The following is a 15,979-nucleotide window of genomic DNA, read 5'->3' on the forward strand; positions in this document are numbered from 1 at the left end:
TTTAATACTTCTTATACTTTTTACTGCCTGCAGTATTTCTTGAATATCACTTTGATTAGTACAATTGAGATAACAAGACCCAACACTAATAGTTATGTGGCAATAATTCCACAATAACAGAAATACATATATATTTTTTTAATCCCATTTTATTCCTCAGGTCTGGTCACCACGTTCTTTTCTGTAAATGTTTCTGTTGTTGCCTCGTGAGAGTGGTGACCTCCACATTTTAACATTAATGGCCTTTATGTCTGGTGCGATTTATGTATTGTCCCTTTGGTTTAATGTGATTGTTTGTATATTAATGATTATTTTCACTATTACTATGAGATAATCTTCCCATGAGAGGCAAATATTTTACACCCTTTTTTTACTGTATTTGTTCTATTTGTATTTATTGTCAATAAAAGTACATTAAAACACTGATGATATGCATGTTATAGAGTACATCTGTACAGACTGACATTCCTCATCATGTCACATACATACATAGATACAGTACTGACACACAAGTAGCATGTACAATTCAGCAGAAGAAACTTAAAGCGCTACAGCGGCTAAATCAACGTTGGCTACTTGTACTGTTACATTTTATTAATTTAGCTGACAATCTTCTCCATAGCTGGTGGAGTCGAGAATAATGAAACAATTTCTGTATTGTATACTGAATGTGACATTGCCTTGTACTTTGTGGTGCGTAGAGTACAAGACACCGTCACACACTTGTTTTTTGTTTTTCTAGATGACTCGGTATTTCTCTGGGGAAAAAAGGCAAAGAACTTCTGTGAACGCTCAATACTGGGACTAGATCAATTAACAGCACGATAAAATGATAGTGTTTCTCTTTAAAGTTGCCTAGCTAATTTTGTAACAGTGCCCAGTAGTTCCCAGAGCTCTCCTTTAGTGCTGATGTTCTTTAAACTCAGCTGTGTGTTTGAAAATATAAAAAAAAGGAGCTGAAAGGAAATATCAGGATATTTCTTTTGGTGCGCTTGAACAAAAATAGGGCATGCATCTTAATGCTTCATCCCTGCTGCTCCTCTTCTTCCTCTTGTTTTATTGCACTGACATCATTAGAGCTTTAGTATCACAGAATAGGATATGCTAAATTCAAAATACAGATATGTTTCTTATCATTATGGCTATATTAGATTCTCTGCAGCTTCTCTTTATTATATTGCTAGCTATTTCTAGTTCAACACGGTGCCATGCACTTCTACACGCACAGAAAACAGTTGGTCAGGTGGAGACGCACATGTGAATGCGTCAATGACTTGACATAAATGTTGAACATTTCCATATTTAAAAACAGACTTGTAACCATAACTTGGGTTAGCTTGTTTCATTTGTTTGGTCAAGGCAGTGGGCGAAGCCTGTCACAGTGATGCATAGAAACGGCAGCACGACCTGTACCTCTGAAGGATACTTATTGGAAATAAGCAAAGGCCACAAAGCGAGCTCGATCTCCAAAACCCAGGATGCTTGAAGAGGCTACGACTGGTTATTAGAGGCAAGACTTACATTCCGCTCTTCTAACTGTGACACATTTTCTCTTACCACATATTATATAATATAATATATATAATAATATAACATAATTATCCCCCATTTGTGACTGATGCACCCACAACAACAAACACGGCTACATATGTGAATGTGAGTCAGCATTACAGTATGTTTTAACTTCCAGGGAGGTATGACAATCATCATTTTATACATTTATGAGGGAACATAAGGCAACTTATAGACTCTTCAGTCGCTGCCTTAACTACTCACTGCCTATGTGTTTCAGGTGCAAAATTATGTAATGTGGCAAAAGGGAAAGTGGCTGAAATTATGAAGTCTAACGGAGGAGCACTGGATGCATGTAGGCCTCACCAAAATTATACATACATATTATATATATGTATGTATTAAATGTATTGCAGGGTTACTTTAATTTAAGGTTTTGTTTGTACTATTTTGTATTTTGACTGGTACATAGCAAATCGTCCAATATTGGAGTATTAAAACTAAATTATGAAAAGAATAAAGATGTGATAATAGTGTTATAAACTCTTCAAGCATCCTGTTTTTATTTTACAACATCTCACCTGAGCAGCTCTCATACATGAACTCTTCATAGCCGGAGCAGGTGAGTTGTATTTGTCACAACAAAGCTTGGCTCTCCACAGAGAATGCAAAGGGTTATGATCAAATTCTTTTGCTCTGTTAAAAACAAAAAAATATGCTGCCTGGTTTATTGGATCGTCAATTGGCTGTCGATTGTATGGCGGTGAGAACAGTCAGCAAAATCAGCCATGGGATCGTATGTCCTGTTTGCAAATGACTGAGCTGCAGAAATATCCAAGGTGTTTGTTTATTTGTGGTACTACGAAGACCAGGGTGGGAGACTTTCTTTAAAGATTGTTGATCTTATGAATAGCTAAATAATTATTAGGCTGGAAGGTCAGATTTCTGGCTTCCAAAACTCACTTTTTTGAAACAAACAAATAATTTCTTTTCGAGTTAATGAAATAGTTTGACATTTTATTAAGTATACCGATTTGCTTTCTCGGTGTGAGTTAGATGAAAAGATCGCTACCACTCACATATGAAGCTATACTGTACAGCCTGCAGTTGATTAGCTTAGCTTAGCTTAGCACAAAGACTGAAGACAAGGAAACAGCAAGCAAGGCTGGTCGACAGATTTTGTTACCTTTAGACAAAGCCAAGCCACCTGTTGGCCCGTGTCCACTCTTTGTGCTAAGCTAAGCTAGGCAATGCAGAAGATAACCATTTTTTTGTACAGATATCATCCGTATAATATCTAATAAGTAAATAAGACCTAAAAGTGGTCTTCCTTTAATCTGTCTTTTTTCCTTTAATTGATCAATAAGGCTAACTGTCTAAAGATATGACGACATTATGGCAATAATGTTGATAATAGTCCAAAACTTACAATAGTCCATAAGTAAAAACGTTTACTCATGTCAATTTGTAGAAGTATGTGTGTTTGTTAAAGGACTGTCATCAATCACGACATTTGTCACTGATGCATTTTGTGCCAATTGACTATTAATTAATGAGCGAAAACAGCACTAGAATAAAATACTAAAGTTTAAAAAGTATAAATAAAGTACCTAATCTCTGTAGGAATAAATTATTACTTGAATTAATGAATGAATTATTTTACTTGCCTATAGGGGAGTTGATTAAACGTAAATGATGGAGTTTGGTGCTCTGAAGTGGCCAAACAGTCCAGCTGCAAACTAAACGTAGTCATGTTCCCACCCTGGTTGCTTCAGCTCTTCTTTCACCCATGCAAGGCGCAGAAGTCGAAGTCTGCGAAGGCTTCCTGCTGCTCAGCAGAGAGGACGAAGGGTTTGGCGGGAGGCGACAGGATTGGCTGGAGTCGAGTGAACTCGCTGTCAAAGTTGCCGACATCCATCGACTCCTTGATTGACGGCAGAAACGGCGGTTTTACCGTCTTGGCCATGAGGGCTTCCCAGTCGATGGTCTGAAGGACAAAGTTGCACTTTCATGTTGAAGCAATATTACCAGTTGTCAGTGGTTGTATTGTACTTTAGCAAAGATTTGAGGAACTTGTACATGTGTATTTCCATTATATGTAACTTTAGAGAGTACATAACGTTCAAGAAAGTGATTTACCTCAAAGAATTTCTCTCCTTTGATTTCATTTGCGTCTCTCTCTCCGGCCCCGAGTCTTTTCAGAGGATTCTTCTTCAACAGCTGTAGAGGCATGATCGAGGTTTGTAAATTAAATATACTTAACATGAATAAGTAATACAAGCATCGCAGTCCCATTTGGTTCTACAAAATGATATTAAATATCTTTTGATGCCTTTTTAAAGCTTCGCCTTTTAGCCATAACAGCTGATGGTATTGCTATTATCTTCCTCTATGTGTGTGTATTTGATTTTTCTTTTGTTTGCTCACTTTGCATTGTGTAAATTGATAAAAATAAACAATCTTTATTTATATTTTTGAAAGCATTCTTAGTTTATAGCATTTTTTTCACACCTGCCTAAGACTTTCATACCTGCCTAAGACTTTTGCACAGTACTGCATTTTATTCTAATCATGATTTATAGGTCCAATATACCCAAATTTGTCATAGTGAATTATTGGGAAGGTAATAAATAAGGCATAAATATCTCAAGTAATTATAATAAAATTGGAGTTAAGACAGCAACAGAGAGGCTTTCTACCTTCTGGATGATGCAGACTGCATCAGGAGGAAGAGACCCTGGATACTGCACATCATCATTGACGATGCTGTCAAACACCTCCTCCTCATCCTCACCGGGGAACGGAGACTGGAAGCAGGGCATAGAGACGCTCCGTTAGAGATTCAAGGAGAGATTTATATTTTGGAATTGGGTAATCTACTCTTCCAACTAGACATGCAAAAACTGACGAAAGAAAAACCAAAATATGCGTAATCAACCTCCCCCACGAACATCTCGTAGATGAGGACGCCCATCCCCCACCAGTCCACCGCTCGAGTGTAGTTGTCGTCTGTCAGGACCTCTGGAGCCAGAAACTCAGGAGTTCCACAGAAAGTCGAGGTCTGATCCCCGTGACCCATCCCTGCCAAAATATTGACAAAAGAATCACGGCAGATTGACTTAAAAAGAGTTTTGAGTATGATTTAAATAAAGGATCATAAATGTGAGCAATTAAAGCCTTTATGTGTAGAACTCGAGAACCGGGCCAGGTTTTTAAAGGAGGTTTTCAGTGTTTTTATTCACACCGGTGGTCCCCTTGTGCCCGTGCCCCTAGCAGTGCCCATCCAGGGTGCTACGTTTCTACCCTAACCATAACCATAAATTGTCATGACAAAACCGAATGGCACTGAAAGAAGTGTTATTTCATAAACATTTATGACTGTTTATAATGTTTAAGACATGTTCATGACAGTCAAATTCACTCTTATGTAACCCAGATACTTTCAAGTAAAGTTGAACCAACGTTTGTTACATGACTTGATGAAATAGGATGTGTTGATGGTAAGAAACCTTCTATTGATTCATGTAGGCTTAATTGCATATAAAAACATCCATCCATCCAGGGATTTGCAAGCCGCCCTCCTGCGGAAACCCATTTCAGCCTCTTTTACCCTGGAGCTAGTTCTTTCAGTCAAGACCCAACCTTCATGACCATAGGTGAGGGTAGGAGCGAAAACTGACCAGTAGATCGAGAGCTTTGCCTTCTGGCTTAGCTCTCTTTTGTCACAATGGTTCGATCAATGGAATGTAATACCACACCCGCTGCACCGATTCTCCCCTCACTCGCTAACAAGACCCCAAGGTATTTAAACTCCTTGACTTGAGGTAAGGGAAGTTTCGCTCACATAGTTTATAATGTGGATATAGGTTGTAAGGTTGCTGTCCATGTAAGAGTAACCTAGATTATTTAAGAAAAAGTTATATATTAGCATTAGCCCTAAGACAAGTCAGTTAGAGCAATATTTCAGTGGTTTGAAGGAATGTACTTGTGCAAAAACAAGTCTGGGACAAAAGCACTAATATGAAGCTTCAATAAATACTGAAAACAGCTGTCAATGTGTTTGTTTGTTTTTACATTATGACAGAAATCAAAAAAACAACTTTCCAACTTTGGAAATGGGAGCACCCAAGGAGCATGTGAATGCAGCATAAGTCACATTCCACCACTGTGTATTTGGTGGGGGTCAAGTGACATACGTATATTGACAGTGTGATGATGATTCAACTCACCCTCTTTACAAAGTCCAAAGTCTGTGATTTTCACAAATCCATCGGCATCCATTAACAGGTTGTCCAGCTTCAGATCTCTGTGTAAAACACATTCCAGTTCATGTAATTATAGCTGAAACTACAGTACGGAGAAACATAAAGTGACACAACATCTCTTTGGACCGGTACGACTTACCGATAGATGATTTTATTCAGATGCAGAAACTCTAAACCCAGCACAACACATGCTGAATAAAACCTGTAAACAACAATAGGTTCATTATGGATTATAATTCTATATATGACCCCACTTGCTGCACTTTCTTCCAACCCCAGAAGGTTCCTTTGATTTCCCTTTTAGTAAATGCCACTAACAAGAAATCTGATTGGCTGCAATATAAGTTGCATGTTGGTCTCCTATGTAGTCGGAATACAGAGAATTTCAGTTTGGACTAATGAAAGAAAGAACTACAACACCACAGAATAAAAAAAGAGCATTAGATGTGGCATTGCATGGACGTAGGAAAATCAAGACCTGTTTAAAATTATTTAAGATCTAGAACACAATACTTCAGCAAATGTAAGACTTTTTAAGGCCTAAAATTTAGATTTAGAACTTTTCCCAGCGGAAACCCTGTTTAAAAATACTAGGAGAAATAGGAACCTGGTCTGGGCCTCGGTGAAGACGTTGTTGTGGATGTGAATCATGAGGTCGCCGCCTGGTAAATACTCGATGACGAAGCAGACGTGGTCGCTGGTCTGGAAGCAGCCGTGGAGGTTCACCAGGAACGGATGTCTGGATGCGTTGACCATCTCAAAGATCCGTTTCTCGCTCATAAGGCTGCAGAATAAAACCCCACTTTTAACTTCAAATATTTCCTTTACATTTACAACAAATTGCCATCATCTCTGTCTTATTTTAGCTAATTTAAATTACAGCATATATGTGGGGGGAACCAGTCAGTTTAGGGTTTACGGTTCAACCCTCCCTCCGTCTCTCTTTCTCTCCCTCTCTCTCTCTCATTGATAAACCTCAACCTTAACCCTAACACCAGATACTGACCGGTTTTCTGACCCCCCCCAGTTCAGTAAAACTGCAAATTGAATAAATCAAATGCATTAAAAGAGTCAATAAAACAACCCCCATCTCAAAGTTTATTCTGTTAAATCTGAAGCACTCTAACTTTATAGAGAAACTGACAAAATGATTTACTATTAAAGTTTAAAAGGTCAGTTTGCCCAAAATACAAATTGACTCATCTTCTCATAATGTTTTGCCATGCAGTTTTGGTATAGCCTGTGTTTTGGTTTGCAGGTCTAGTTTTTTTGCACTTTGGATAACCTGACTCTTTAAAGCTTTCCTTTGACACACACCTGTCCACTTCATCACGTATCACAATGTCTCTTTTCTTCAAGGCTTTGATGGCGTACAGTTTTCCTGTCTTCTTAAATTCTGCCAGCAGGACCTAAACAGAAACATTCCCAGCTGACTGAGGACAACAAACACGAGAAGAGGATTTATGACCAAGCATGATGAGCTTAAGGGAAAAACTTTTACCTTTCCAAAGTGTCCTCTGCCCAAAACTGAAATATATTTAAAGTCTTCCATCTGCATCCTTGAGTAAAAAGACAGAAATACAAAATAAAGGCGGAGCTTCTTTCTTTACTTTTACAGTATATAAGATAGTATTTGTGTATTAATGTGAATGTGTGTTTGTGTGTGCTTGGGTGCGTGTGTACTTTAGAGCAGAGACAGGCTGATGTTCACTTCCTCCAGTGTTTTTTATGGATGACTGCAAATAAAGACAAAGTTTGGAACATTTTACCATTCTGTCACATCCACAAATCACATCCCAATAGGTTCCTAAACCCACAGGCAGTAGCAGAAAAAATTATAAGACCAATATGGCACTTTGAGATTTTCTATTTTCTATTATATATATATTTCTTTTATTATATACTTCTACTTCAACACATTTCAGAAAGTAATACTTTTTACTTCAATCTTTTGCAGATTCAGATTATTACTACAACATATGATTACCATGTAAAAAATAATGCACAGTTTCACTGTTTCAAAGTCACTTAGGATGAAAGTATTAAAGAGAATACCCAACAATATCTACCAGTTTTTCTTGCGATGCAGGCACAGATGATGTTTGGCGTGCTGTGGGGAGGATGCTGGGTGTGTTGCCTCCCTGGTCGAGACCGGTGGGAGACGGCTGATCCTCAGTGATTTGGAGTCGGATATCTGGAGCTTCTCTGCAGATGTACAAAGACAGAAACAACAACAAAACGGTGATTGTACGTCAGGACACAACACAACAAATGTGTTGGCTAATGGTACTAAGGTTTGGTCTGAAGGGCTGACACTTGTTGGCTGGTGTAAGGTCAGTCAAGAGTTAATAACATATGATGCTTTGTAAAACATTAAACTACCCAACAGTTTACACAGCACAGCTGAAGCAATTTGTCAAATGACAGAAAATTAATTGGGTACTATTTTAATAATTGTTAATAAAAGTGATTTTTAACGCCTTCATGGTTCCAGCTTCTTCAGTGGGAAGAGTTGCCGCTTTTCCTTTTAATGTTAATACAGGTAATGTATTAGAAATAATCTTGAGGGTTTTGACTGTTGGTTGGACAAAACAAACAATGTGAACATGTCACATTTCTCACTATTTTTGCAAACCAAACAATCAATGGAGAAAACAATCAGTAGATGAATCCATTAATGAAAAGAATCATCTGTCAACCAACGACAAGAGTAAAATGCTGCTTTTGCATTAAAGCATGAGTAATAATATTCTACTGATATAAAGTAATATATTATAAAAGTCAGGGGGGCAATTTACATATTTTTAGTGAGGTAACATTCTCAATGCTGGACCTTTACTGTACCAAAGTATTTCCACAGTGTGGTATTAATACTTTTACTAAAGTAAAGGATCTAAATACGTCCTCCCCCGTTGGATGCGTTGGTTGTTTCGGACCTTGGCAGTGGAGGGGTGGTTTGAGACTCCTTCTCAGTTGGACGTTGTGTGTTGTTGGCCACCAGGTCGGGGGTTGTGGAGAGGGACGAGCTAAATGTGGTGAAGGAGGTGTAGCGAGGGAGGATGCCCATCATCAGATGACCCCACGTGGCAAAATTCATGTTCATCTGGGCCGCACGGAGGAAGTTCTTCCCTGAGGAAGAGGAAGAAATTGTACATAAATCATTCAACCAACAACAGGGAAAGATCGGTGATCAACAGTTTGTACCTCTCTCTTTAGTGAAGATACATCGCTGACGTCTCAGTTTTGGCTGCCGCTCAACAACAGTGTCGATGAAATGAAGCTGTGAAATCCCAAACAGAAGAATGTTTTTATTTGGGACATTTAAATTCAATTCAATTTTATTTATAGTATCAATTCATAAAAAGACTTATCTCGAGACACTTTACATATAGCGTAGGTCTAGATCACACTCCATAATTTACAAGGACCCAACAGTTCTAGTAGTTTTACATGTGTTTATGCCTAGATTAGGAGATTCTTAACATCTTATAGTTAAAATGTAGACATCATAAGATGTTTGTTACCAAACACCTGTACAGTAGCAGGTCACTGTGCGCACCTTGGCATAGAGGAGGCCCTGTGGCTCCAGGCGTAACTCCTGGTCGTGGTTTGGGTTGTCCATCATCTCCTCCAGTCGCAGGGACTTGATTGCACACATCGCCATCTGGTCTCGCCAGAAGACAGTGACCTCCAGCTCTCGAGACTAGGCAGCAGACAGAACAATCAACAAACACAGGAAATAACTGAGAAATTTGAATTTACATCAAAACAGAAGGTTTGTGTGATTATTTAATTTTCATTAATTTGGGGTGTAAGGGAGACACCTGCTGGTTACAGACAGAACTACAACAATCAAGCAAAGCACAGGACTTTTGAAATAACAATACCACAAGTAAAAATATTCCGTAGGTAAAAGTACTGCATTCAAAATTATACTTTAGTGAAAGTATCATCAGGAAAATGTACTTGATTATCAAAGGTTTAGGTAGAAGTGCAGATTGCCTTTTCAAAGTTTTATACACTGTACATAAAAATGTTGCAGTTACTTTATATGCTTCGAGTGTCACATTGTAACTCTCGGCCCATCCGTTCAGCCACCTCTCTCTACTCTCTTCCCCAATGACCATGCATACCATTGCTAATATGTTTTTACAATATGACTTGGTATCAGGTGGAAATGTTCTCATACGTATGATCATTTCTTTCTAGTGTACACATTCCCTTATTTCTCTACTGTACTACTTTCATCTTATCCCATTATCACTCTGCCTGCATCCTCTGCCTTTTCCCTGCATTCCTTGAGTCAGCTGTAAAACTAAATTAAGTTCCATCAGTGACAAGGTATTTTGTTGTTTGACACAATGTATTGAAACAGTGCACCCATCTCTACTTTAAACCCTCACTTGGCCATAAATCATTCAATTATACCAATCTGCCTTTTGTCCTGCATTTCTTGAGTCGCGACAGCTGAACAGTTAATTAATAAAATCACATTTTATTAGATCATTGTTTTAATCGTTGTTGGGATCGTTGTTAGGTCTGGAAATTAACTAAAGCGGTGAAGTAACAATATTTCCTTCTGAAATGTATTAAAGTAGAAGTATAAATAGCATAAACTGGAAATAATTAAGTACAAGTATAAGTACTTTTAAAGTATTCAGTACTTGAGTAAATTAATTTCTCATTTTCAACATTCAAGAAATGTCTTTTGGGGCTTTTTTCAGAGACCCTATTCACTATATAAGACATAAAAAACAGGCCTACTGACTGCAAAAAATGGAGACACTGACTTAAATATGCTGGGATGGACTGCATGTCAGTGACTGGACTCACCCGCTCCAGTTGGATGCAGAACGTCTGATCCCAGGTCAGCCTGCTGACGGCTGCCCAGCGTGTCCGCCCGACCACTCTGGAGTCCAGCCTGAGCACCGCGCTGATCTCCGCTAAGGGACGGAAAGAAATAACACATCACTCAAACCCATAATTTCAATTTCACCAATAATTCACAATCTGATCCCTCCCTGATTACTAACGGCGTTTTTCCACTGCAAGGTACCTACTCGACTCACCTCGGCTCTACTCGTTTTTTGAGGTTTTCCATTACAGAAAAAGTACCTGGTACCTGCTAACAGGTACTTCTTTTTAGTACTACCTCGGTCAAGGTTCCAAGTAAGCTGAGGCGATACCAAAAGGTGACGTGAAAACCTGCGGACTACTGATTGGTCGGAGAGAATCGTCACTATTCCCTCCGTCAGACGGTGCGTGTCCTAAACAAACCCGCCATGTTTAAATAGTTTAGCCAGTGGTTTTTTTTTTTTCTGCCTCCAGCTTCTTTTGAGCTTTTGAAACCATTTTGTCTTCTGGCTCTTGTAATAGCCACATTCCGAGAATCCAAAGCAACACACCTTTGACGTTCTGTGTGTCGCGCACTCGCCGTATCGCGGCAGTTTCCAGGTATGACGACCAGCCACGGCTCGCCTAAGGCATGAGGCGGTACTAATCTGTAATGGAAAAAAGAGGATGGGGCACCGTGGCCAAGTCGAGCTGAGCCAAGACGAGGCAAGTCGAGCAGGTACCATTAATGGAAAAACGCCATTAGTCAGTGTTTTTACAGGAAGTGTGTCTACCCAGAATGAGACAGCTGATTATTTACTATAGTTCAAGTTCAAATCTGAGTCATCATAAACTTGTTGAGTTGCCACAATAAGTGCATCTTAGCCTTGATGCTTTTGACAAAACATAAAAGCATTAAAACATAAAACATCTTACGTGTATGAGTGCAATAAAGGATCCAACATGCAAGGCGGTGTGGCAGTGAGTACAGTTCATTTGAATTAAAGCTATGGTGGGTAGTTTGTGTCACCCCTATGAGGAATTCTAAGTAATGACAACACCACTGTTGTTGCGTCCATATGCAAGCCTTCTGTGATTGCTCACGCGCACTTAATGGAGAAATCTCCACAAATATTTTATCTGAATCTTGATTGCTTGATGTATAGATGATGTATAGATAGATGGGTACTGTCGATAGGAGAAAAAACAAAAACAAAATTGGTGCTAGCAAACTGGAGTTGCTGCAGCAAATGGCATCGATTTTGGTTGTTTTTTCTCCCTATCAACAGTTCTAGGATACTAGTGATCAAGATTCAGGTAAAAATCGGCCGGATTTCTCCTTCACAGCTGCAACAAAAAATCTGTTGCCCACTTTGGTTCAGAAAAACTAACAACTCTGACATATTATCATCTAATAAAGTCTATAGCAACTTCCACATCCAGCAGACAGAGAGCACATTATCGTCCCGTCGGAAGTCAGGTTTGATAAATGTACTTAAGTCCAATATTCACTCTATTTTTACCTCTAGTTTGGTTTCCATCAACTCCTGGGGGAAATATCTATCTCACAGGTAACGTTCTACCTTCTTGACCAGCTAGTTTCTGACTGAGTCGCTCTGCTGTTTGCTGATGGACAGGAAGTGTTCTGAGAACAGACTGACTGTAGAGACTAAGAGAACTAGGCAGCTTAATATACAATAAGTGTGGATCACCGCAGCTGGAGTCAAACCTGAAACTTTAAATGGATAATCCTTTTAAAAGAGATAGTTTGCATTTTTAAAGTGGGCTTGTGTGAGGTCCGTCTCCATACCTGAAAATAATCTAATGCTGCCCCCTAGGGCTGTTGATAAGTCGACTAATCAGTTGACTAAGATTTCTGTAGTTGATTAGTCATTTTTGAATGCGGTTTCATACTGAATAACTTATTTCCAGCACATCTCCAGTAAATACAATATTTAAAGTGGTGCTTTTGCGTGATTCTTTTTGAAGAAACTCAGTATTAAGATTTGTCAATTAAATCAACTAAGCACTTAGTTTCAGTGTACGCTATATTTAGAAGTTTTTCACCGCTTTACCGTGCCATCAGACAGCCCTTTTTGGTGGGAAACTGAAGCTGTTTTATACATCTTAGCTCTCTGCAAAGCCACCAGAATCCTTTGACAAAAAGATTAACATTTTCCCTTGCAGAACACGGGAGTTGCTGGTCTACCGCTGCCTGCATCGGTTAGTTAGTTAGTGTTTTTGTGTGACTTTGGTGTTTTAAAAGCTAAAAAAAACAACAAACTAACTAACCAAGCGGCGGTAGAGAAGCAACTGCATTCTAAAGCTGTAAACTTATAACGGGGTTATACTATCCCATTTGTCTTTTCTGCTCAATTTTTTGAAATAGTAAATGTCATGGCCTTTAGTGAATGGCTTTTGTGATGGCTTCCCACATCCTTGGCTGAGGATATGAGTTAATAAAATACAATAAGCGCTCTGATATTAAATTAGCCTTGACCTAACTATTTCATACTTTACAACAAGCATTTTTCAGTTTTAGGGAAAAAAGCATTTAATATGTTAGTGGCAACTTTAAATCAATGTAAACAAAACAACAAAATAACTCCATTCAACTCAACAAATTCCACTTGATGATAGAGACCATCAGATGTGATTGAAATGCTTTAAAAATGAAACATGTAGACTCACCACCATCCGTCCTGTAAGCCGCAGGTGAACCGTCTTCACCTGGACTCAGATGGTCTCCCTGCTCTGGGCTGGTCAGAGGTTTCAGTAAATCCTCACATCCAAGAAGGTTAACTATAAGTTTGCCTGAAAAGAAAAATACAAATGTTTTAATTTTTCTTTAAAACAACACAATATTTGTTGATGAATTTACAACGAGAGCAACAGCAAAGTAAAGCATTAAGAGCTATCTACTAAATTAAACCAGTGTTGTTATCAGTGTAAAAAGTGAAAAGCACAGTTCTTACAGAGTATGTAACCACACGTGTTTCTAGTGCCTGGTAATGAACCTCAGTAATGGGAGTTGACCAAAGTGAACATGGCGTTTCAAAATTAAACCTTAATTTGTCAGCTTGAATAAATCTCTCGGACTGAAGACTCTATCACTGCTGTCTGAAGCTTGCACATCCTAATTTTCCTTTTTTCTCTGTAGTGCAACAGCAGCAGTGGAGCAGAAAATCACCTTGAGTGTTCTCACCCCTCGGGGACTCCTTCTCATTATTAGCTGAAGGATTTGTCTTCTTGTTACATCATCAAAAGGGCTTTTTTGTGCCTTTTTTGCCTCGTGCAGCTTGAGACTGGCTTACAACTGAACTATCCAAAACCAACAGATTACATGTCCTGATTATCCCCCGGCTCAGGTCAGCATATGGTAAATCATGTTCAAACACTGGGCGTCCATAATACTACTGAAAGGGCTGCATATTCAACTGAGAAAAACACAAACATTTCAAATTGCAATTATTTTCTTAGAATCATTTTTCTTTTTTACATTTTCAAGGTAAACTGGTGGTGTGCAGGATCCATAACCTTCCAATTAGTAAAGAAACGTGTGGCCATCTTACTCAAACTAACTTTTAAAGTGCCTGAATATGAATCATGCAGAAACATTTCTATACAGACAGAAAAATACATTTTTTATTTATTTTTAAAAAATCAGTAAACAGCATATTTTGCAGTTATACACACCAGTCAAAAAGGCCGGTTTGATAGAGAAGATAGACGCCGAGGTGGACAGGGGACATTCAGGTCTGGAGTCTTGGGGAGACGGGGGTCCCTCTGAAGGTTCGAACTCGCCTGCAGGCTCCTGTAGAGCTTTCTGGTTCTTTTCCTTCATGCATTTCTCAAGAGACAGCTGCAGAAGATGCAGCTTCTGGGAAGACTCCTGCACCCGGAGCTGAGCCTGACAGACAGAAAAACATTGTGTAGTTCCGTTTGGTCCTCTTAAAACACGATGCTGTTGGGTATTTTGGGATACGGTTAGCAGTTAACATGTAAAACAACATGAAATGTGCAAATGTCCTTGAACGCTTTACATTGCCGACATGATTTTACCCTGCCTGAACTTGAGCTACTTTAAAATAAGATTGATTGAGAGTCCCACCTCAGCCAGTGCCTTCTGGTCCAGCGATGAGATTCCCTCCAGCTGCTTCACCACATCTTTGGCCAGCACCAACGCATCTGTCTCTCTCTGCATGTAGTGCTGCAACTCTGCCAAACGAGCATCCACAGCACTGATGCCAACAGACGAGATCACTAATAGAAATATGAAGATGAGAGAGAGGGAGAGACTTAAGGAATTCACTTCTGACGAGCAAAACATCCTCATAGATTTAATTCCTGCAATCAATGTTTATAATGCTGAAAGGAGCCCTTTTTTTCTAAAATGTGACAGTGCTCCAGGCATAGGTCTTAACATTACAAGTGTTATGTTTCTGACAGTTAGCTGACACTTAGCTCTAGGCATAAATGATTAGAATGACTGGTCACATGTTACTGAGTTATTATAGGGAGACAAGCACTGGAGGAACAAACAGTGGGATAAAAGGAAGTACTTTGGATTGGAAGAATCTAAGTTGTTTTTTTCTTGTTGCTTTTGTAATTTTGACTCCTGAATGTCTAGTTTTTAAAATTTGATCCATTTCCTAACGGCTTTTCCAGCTTGCAGCAGTAGTTTACTGGAGGGAATCTGCAACAATTAATATTTTCTAAAGTGTAAACACAGAATAAATGGTTTCTCCATATTGTACTGTATTGCTAGTGATATAGGGAAAAGCATCAATTCTGTACCAAATCTCTCAACATTTTTTATAAAGTCCTGCACATGCTTATATGGTGTGAAACATTATATCATATATATATTATTATTATAATAGTGCTGCCAAAAACAGCAGTTATTTTACGTCTATTTTAAGAAATGTATTACTTTCCCATATGAAAATTGTGAGAAAATGTAAATGTTAACCTATTTATTTAATTATCCTCATTGTTAACTGTTTACTTTTGACATGTGGATTTTGAATTTGCACCCTGCTGTTAACATGTTTACATTTCTGGCATTGTGTACATTTGGTTTTTGCACCTTAATGATATTATTTAATGTTTATATTGTGATTATTTGCACTCTTCCCTACATTGTACACAACAATTTCCCTCTGGATAAATAACACACAGAGTTTACCTGACACTACACAGTGAACTAAACTGCTTGCTATATCAATGAGAGGAAAGGAGGTCAGGGGTCAGGGAAAAGACACATGATCCGAGGAAACCACATATAGAGTTACTTGTCTCATATTTCATACTCTTTTACTTTCAAGCCATGAATCATTGTGTAAGTGTTTGTTTCAGAGACTTCACAC

General features: G+C 38.7%; 1 protein-coding gene and 1 long non-coding RNA gene across 2 annotated transcripts in view; one reads left to right on the plus strand and one right to left on the minus strand.

Annotated features, from left to right (window-relative positions):
- The first annotated feature begins 4 nt into the window (after window positions 1–4).
- Window positions 5–12,566, plus strand: LOC117945447. Its single transcript, XR_004656800.1, has 3 exons — window positions 5–498; window positions 11,597–11,600; window positions 12,554–12,566. It is a non-coding gene; the product is annotated as an uncharacterized LOC117945447 (long non-coding RNA).
- The window catches only part of LOC117945405 (serine/threonine-protein kinase N2-like), a 14,776-nt gene continuing 1,899 nt past the window's right edge, over window positions 3,103–15,979 (minus strand). The window contains exons 3-20 of the mRNA XM_034872884.1: window positions 14,722–14,873; window positions 14,307–14,520; window positions 13,302–13,424; window positions 10,611–10,720; window positions 9,337–9,480; window positions 8,982–9,057; window positions 8,714–8,906; window positions 7,847–7,982; window positions 7,461–7,513; window positions 7,279–7,336; window positions 7,095–7,186; window positions 6,385–6,561; window positions 5,917–5,979; window positions 5,742–5,818; window positions 4,451–4,593; window positions 4,212–4,319; window positions 3,652–3,732; window positions 3,103–3,499 (exon numbers count right to left, since the gene is read on the minus strand). Coding sequence (XP_034728775.1) covers window positions 3,296–3,499; window positions 3,652–3,732; window positions 4,212–4,319; window positions 4,451–4,593; window positions 5,742–5,818; window positions 5,917–5,979; window positions 6,385–6,561; window positions 7,095–7,186; window positions 7,279–7,336; window positions 7,461–7,513; window positions 7,847–7,982; window positions 8,714–8,906; window positions 8,982–9,057; window positions 9,337–9,480; window positions 10,611–10,720; window positions 13,302–13,424; window positions 14,307–14,520; window positions 14,722–14,873 — 2,204 coding nt within the window. The 3' untranslated portion in view covers window positions 3,103–3,295. The remainder of the gene's footprint in view (window positions 3,500–3,651; window positions 3,733–4,211; window positions 4,320–4,450; window positions 4,594–5,741; window positions 5,819–5,916; window positions 5,980–6,384; window positions 6,562–7,094; window positions 7,187–7,278; window positions 7,337–7,460; window positions 7,514–7,846; window positions 7,983–8,713; window positions 8,907–8,981; window positions 9,058–9,336; window positions 9,481–10,610; window positions 10,721–13,301; window positions 13,425–14,306; window positions 14,521–14,721; window positions 14,874–15,979) is intronic.

Source organism: Etheostoma cragini, chromosome 5, assembly GCF_013103735.1.
Source record: "Etheostoma cragini isolate CJK2018 chromosome 5, CSU_Ecrag_1.0, whole genome shotgun sequence".
Lineage (NCBI taxonomy): Eukaryota > Metazoa > Chordata > Actinopteri > Perciformes > Percidae > Etheostoma > Etheostoma cragini.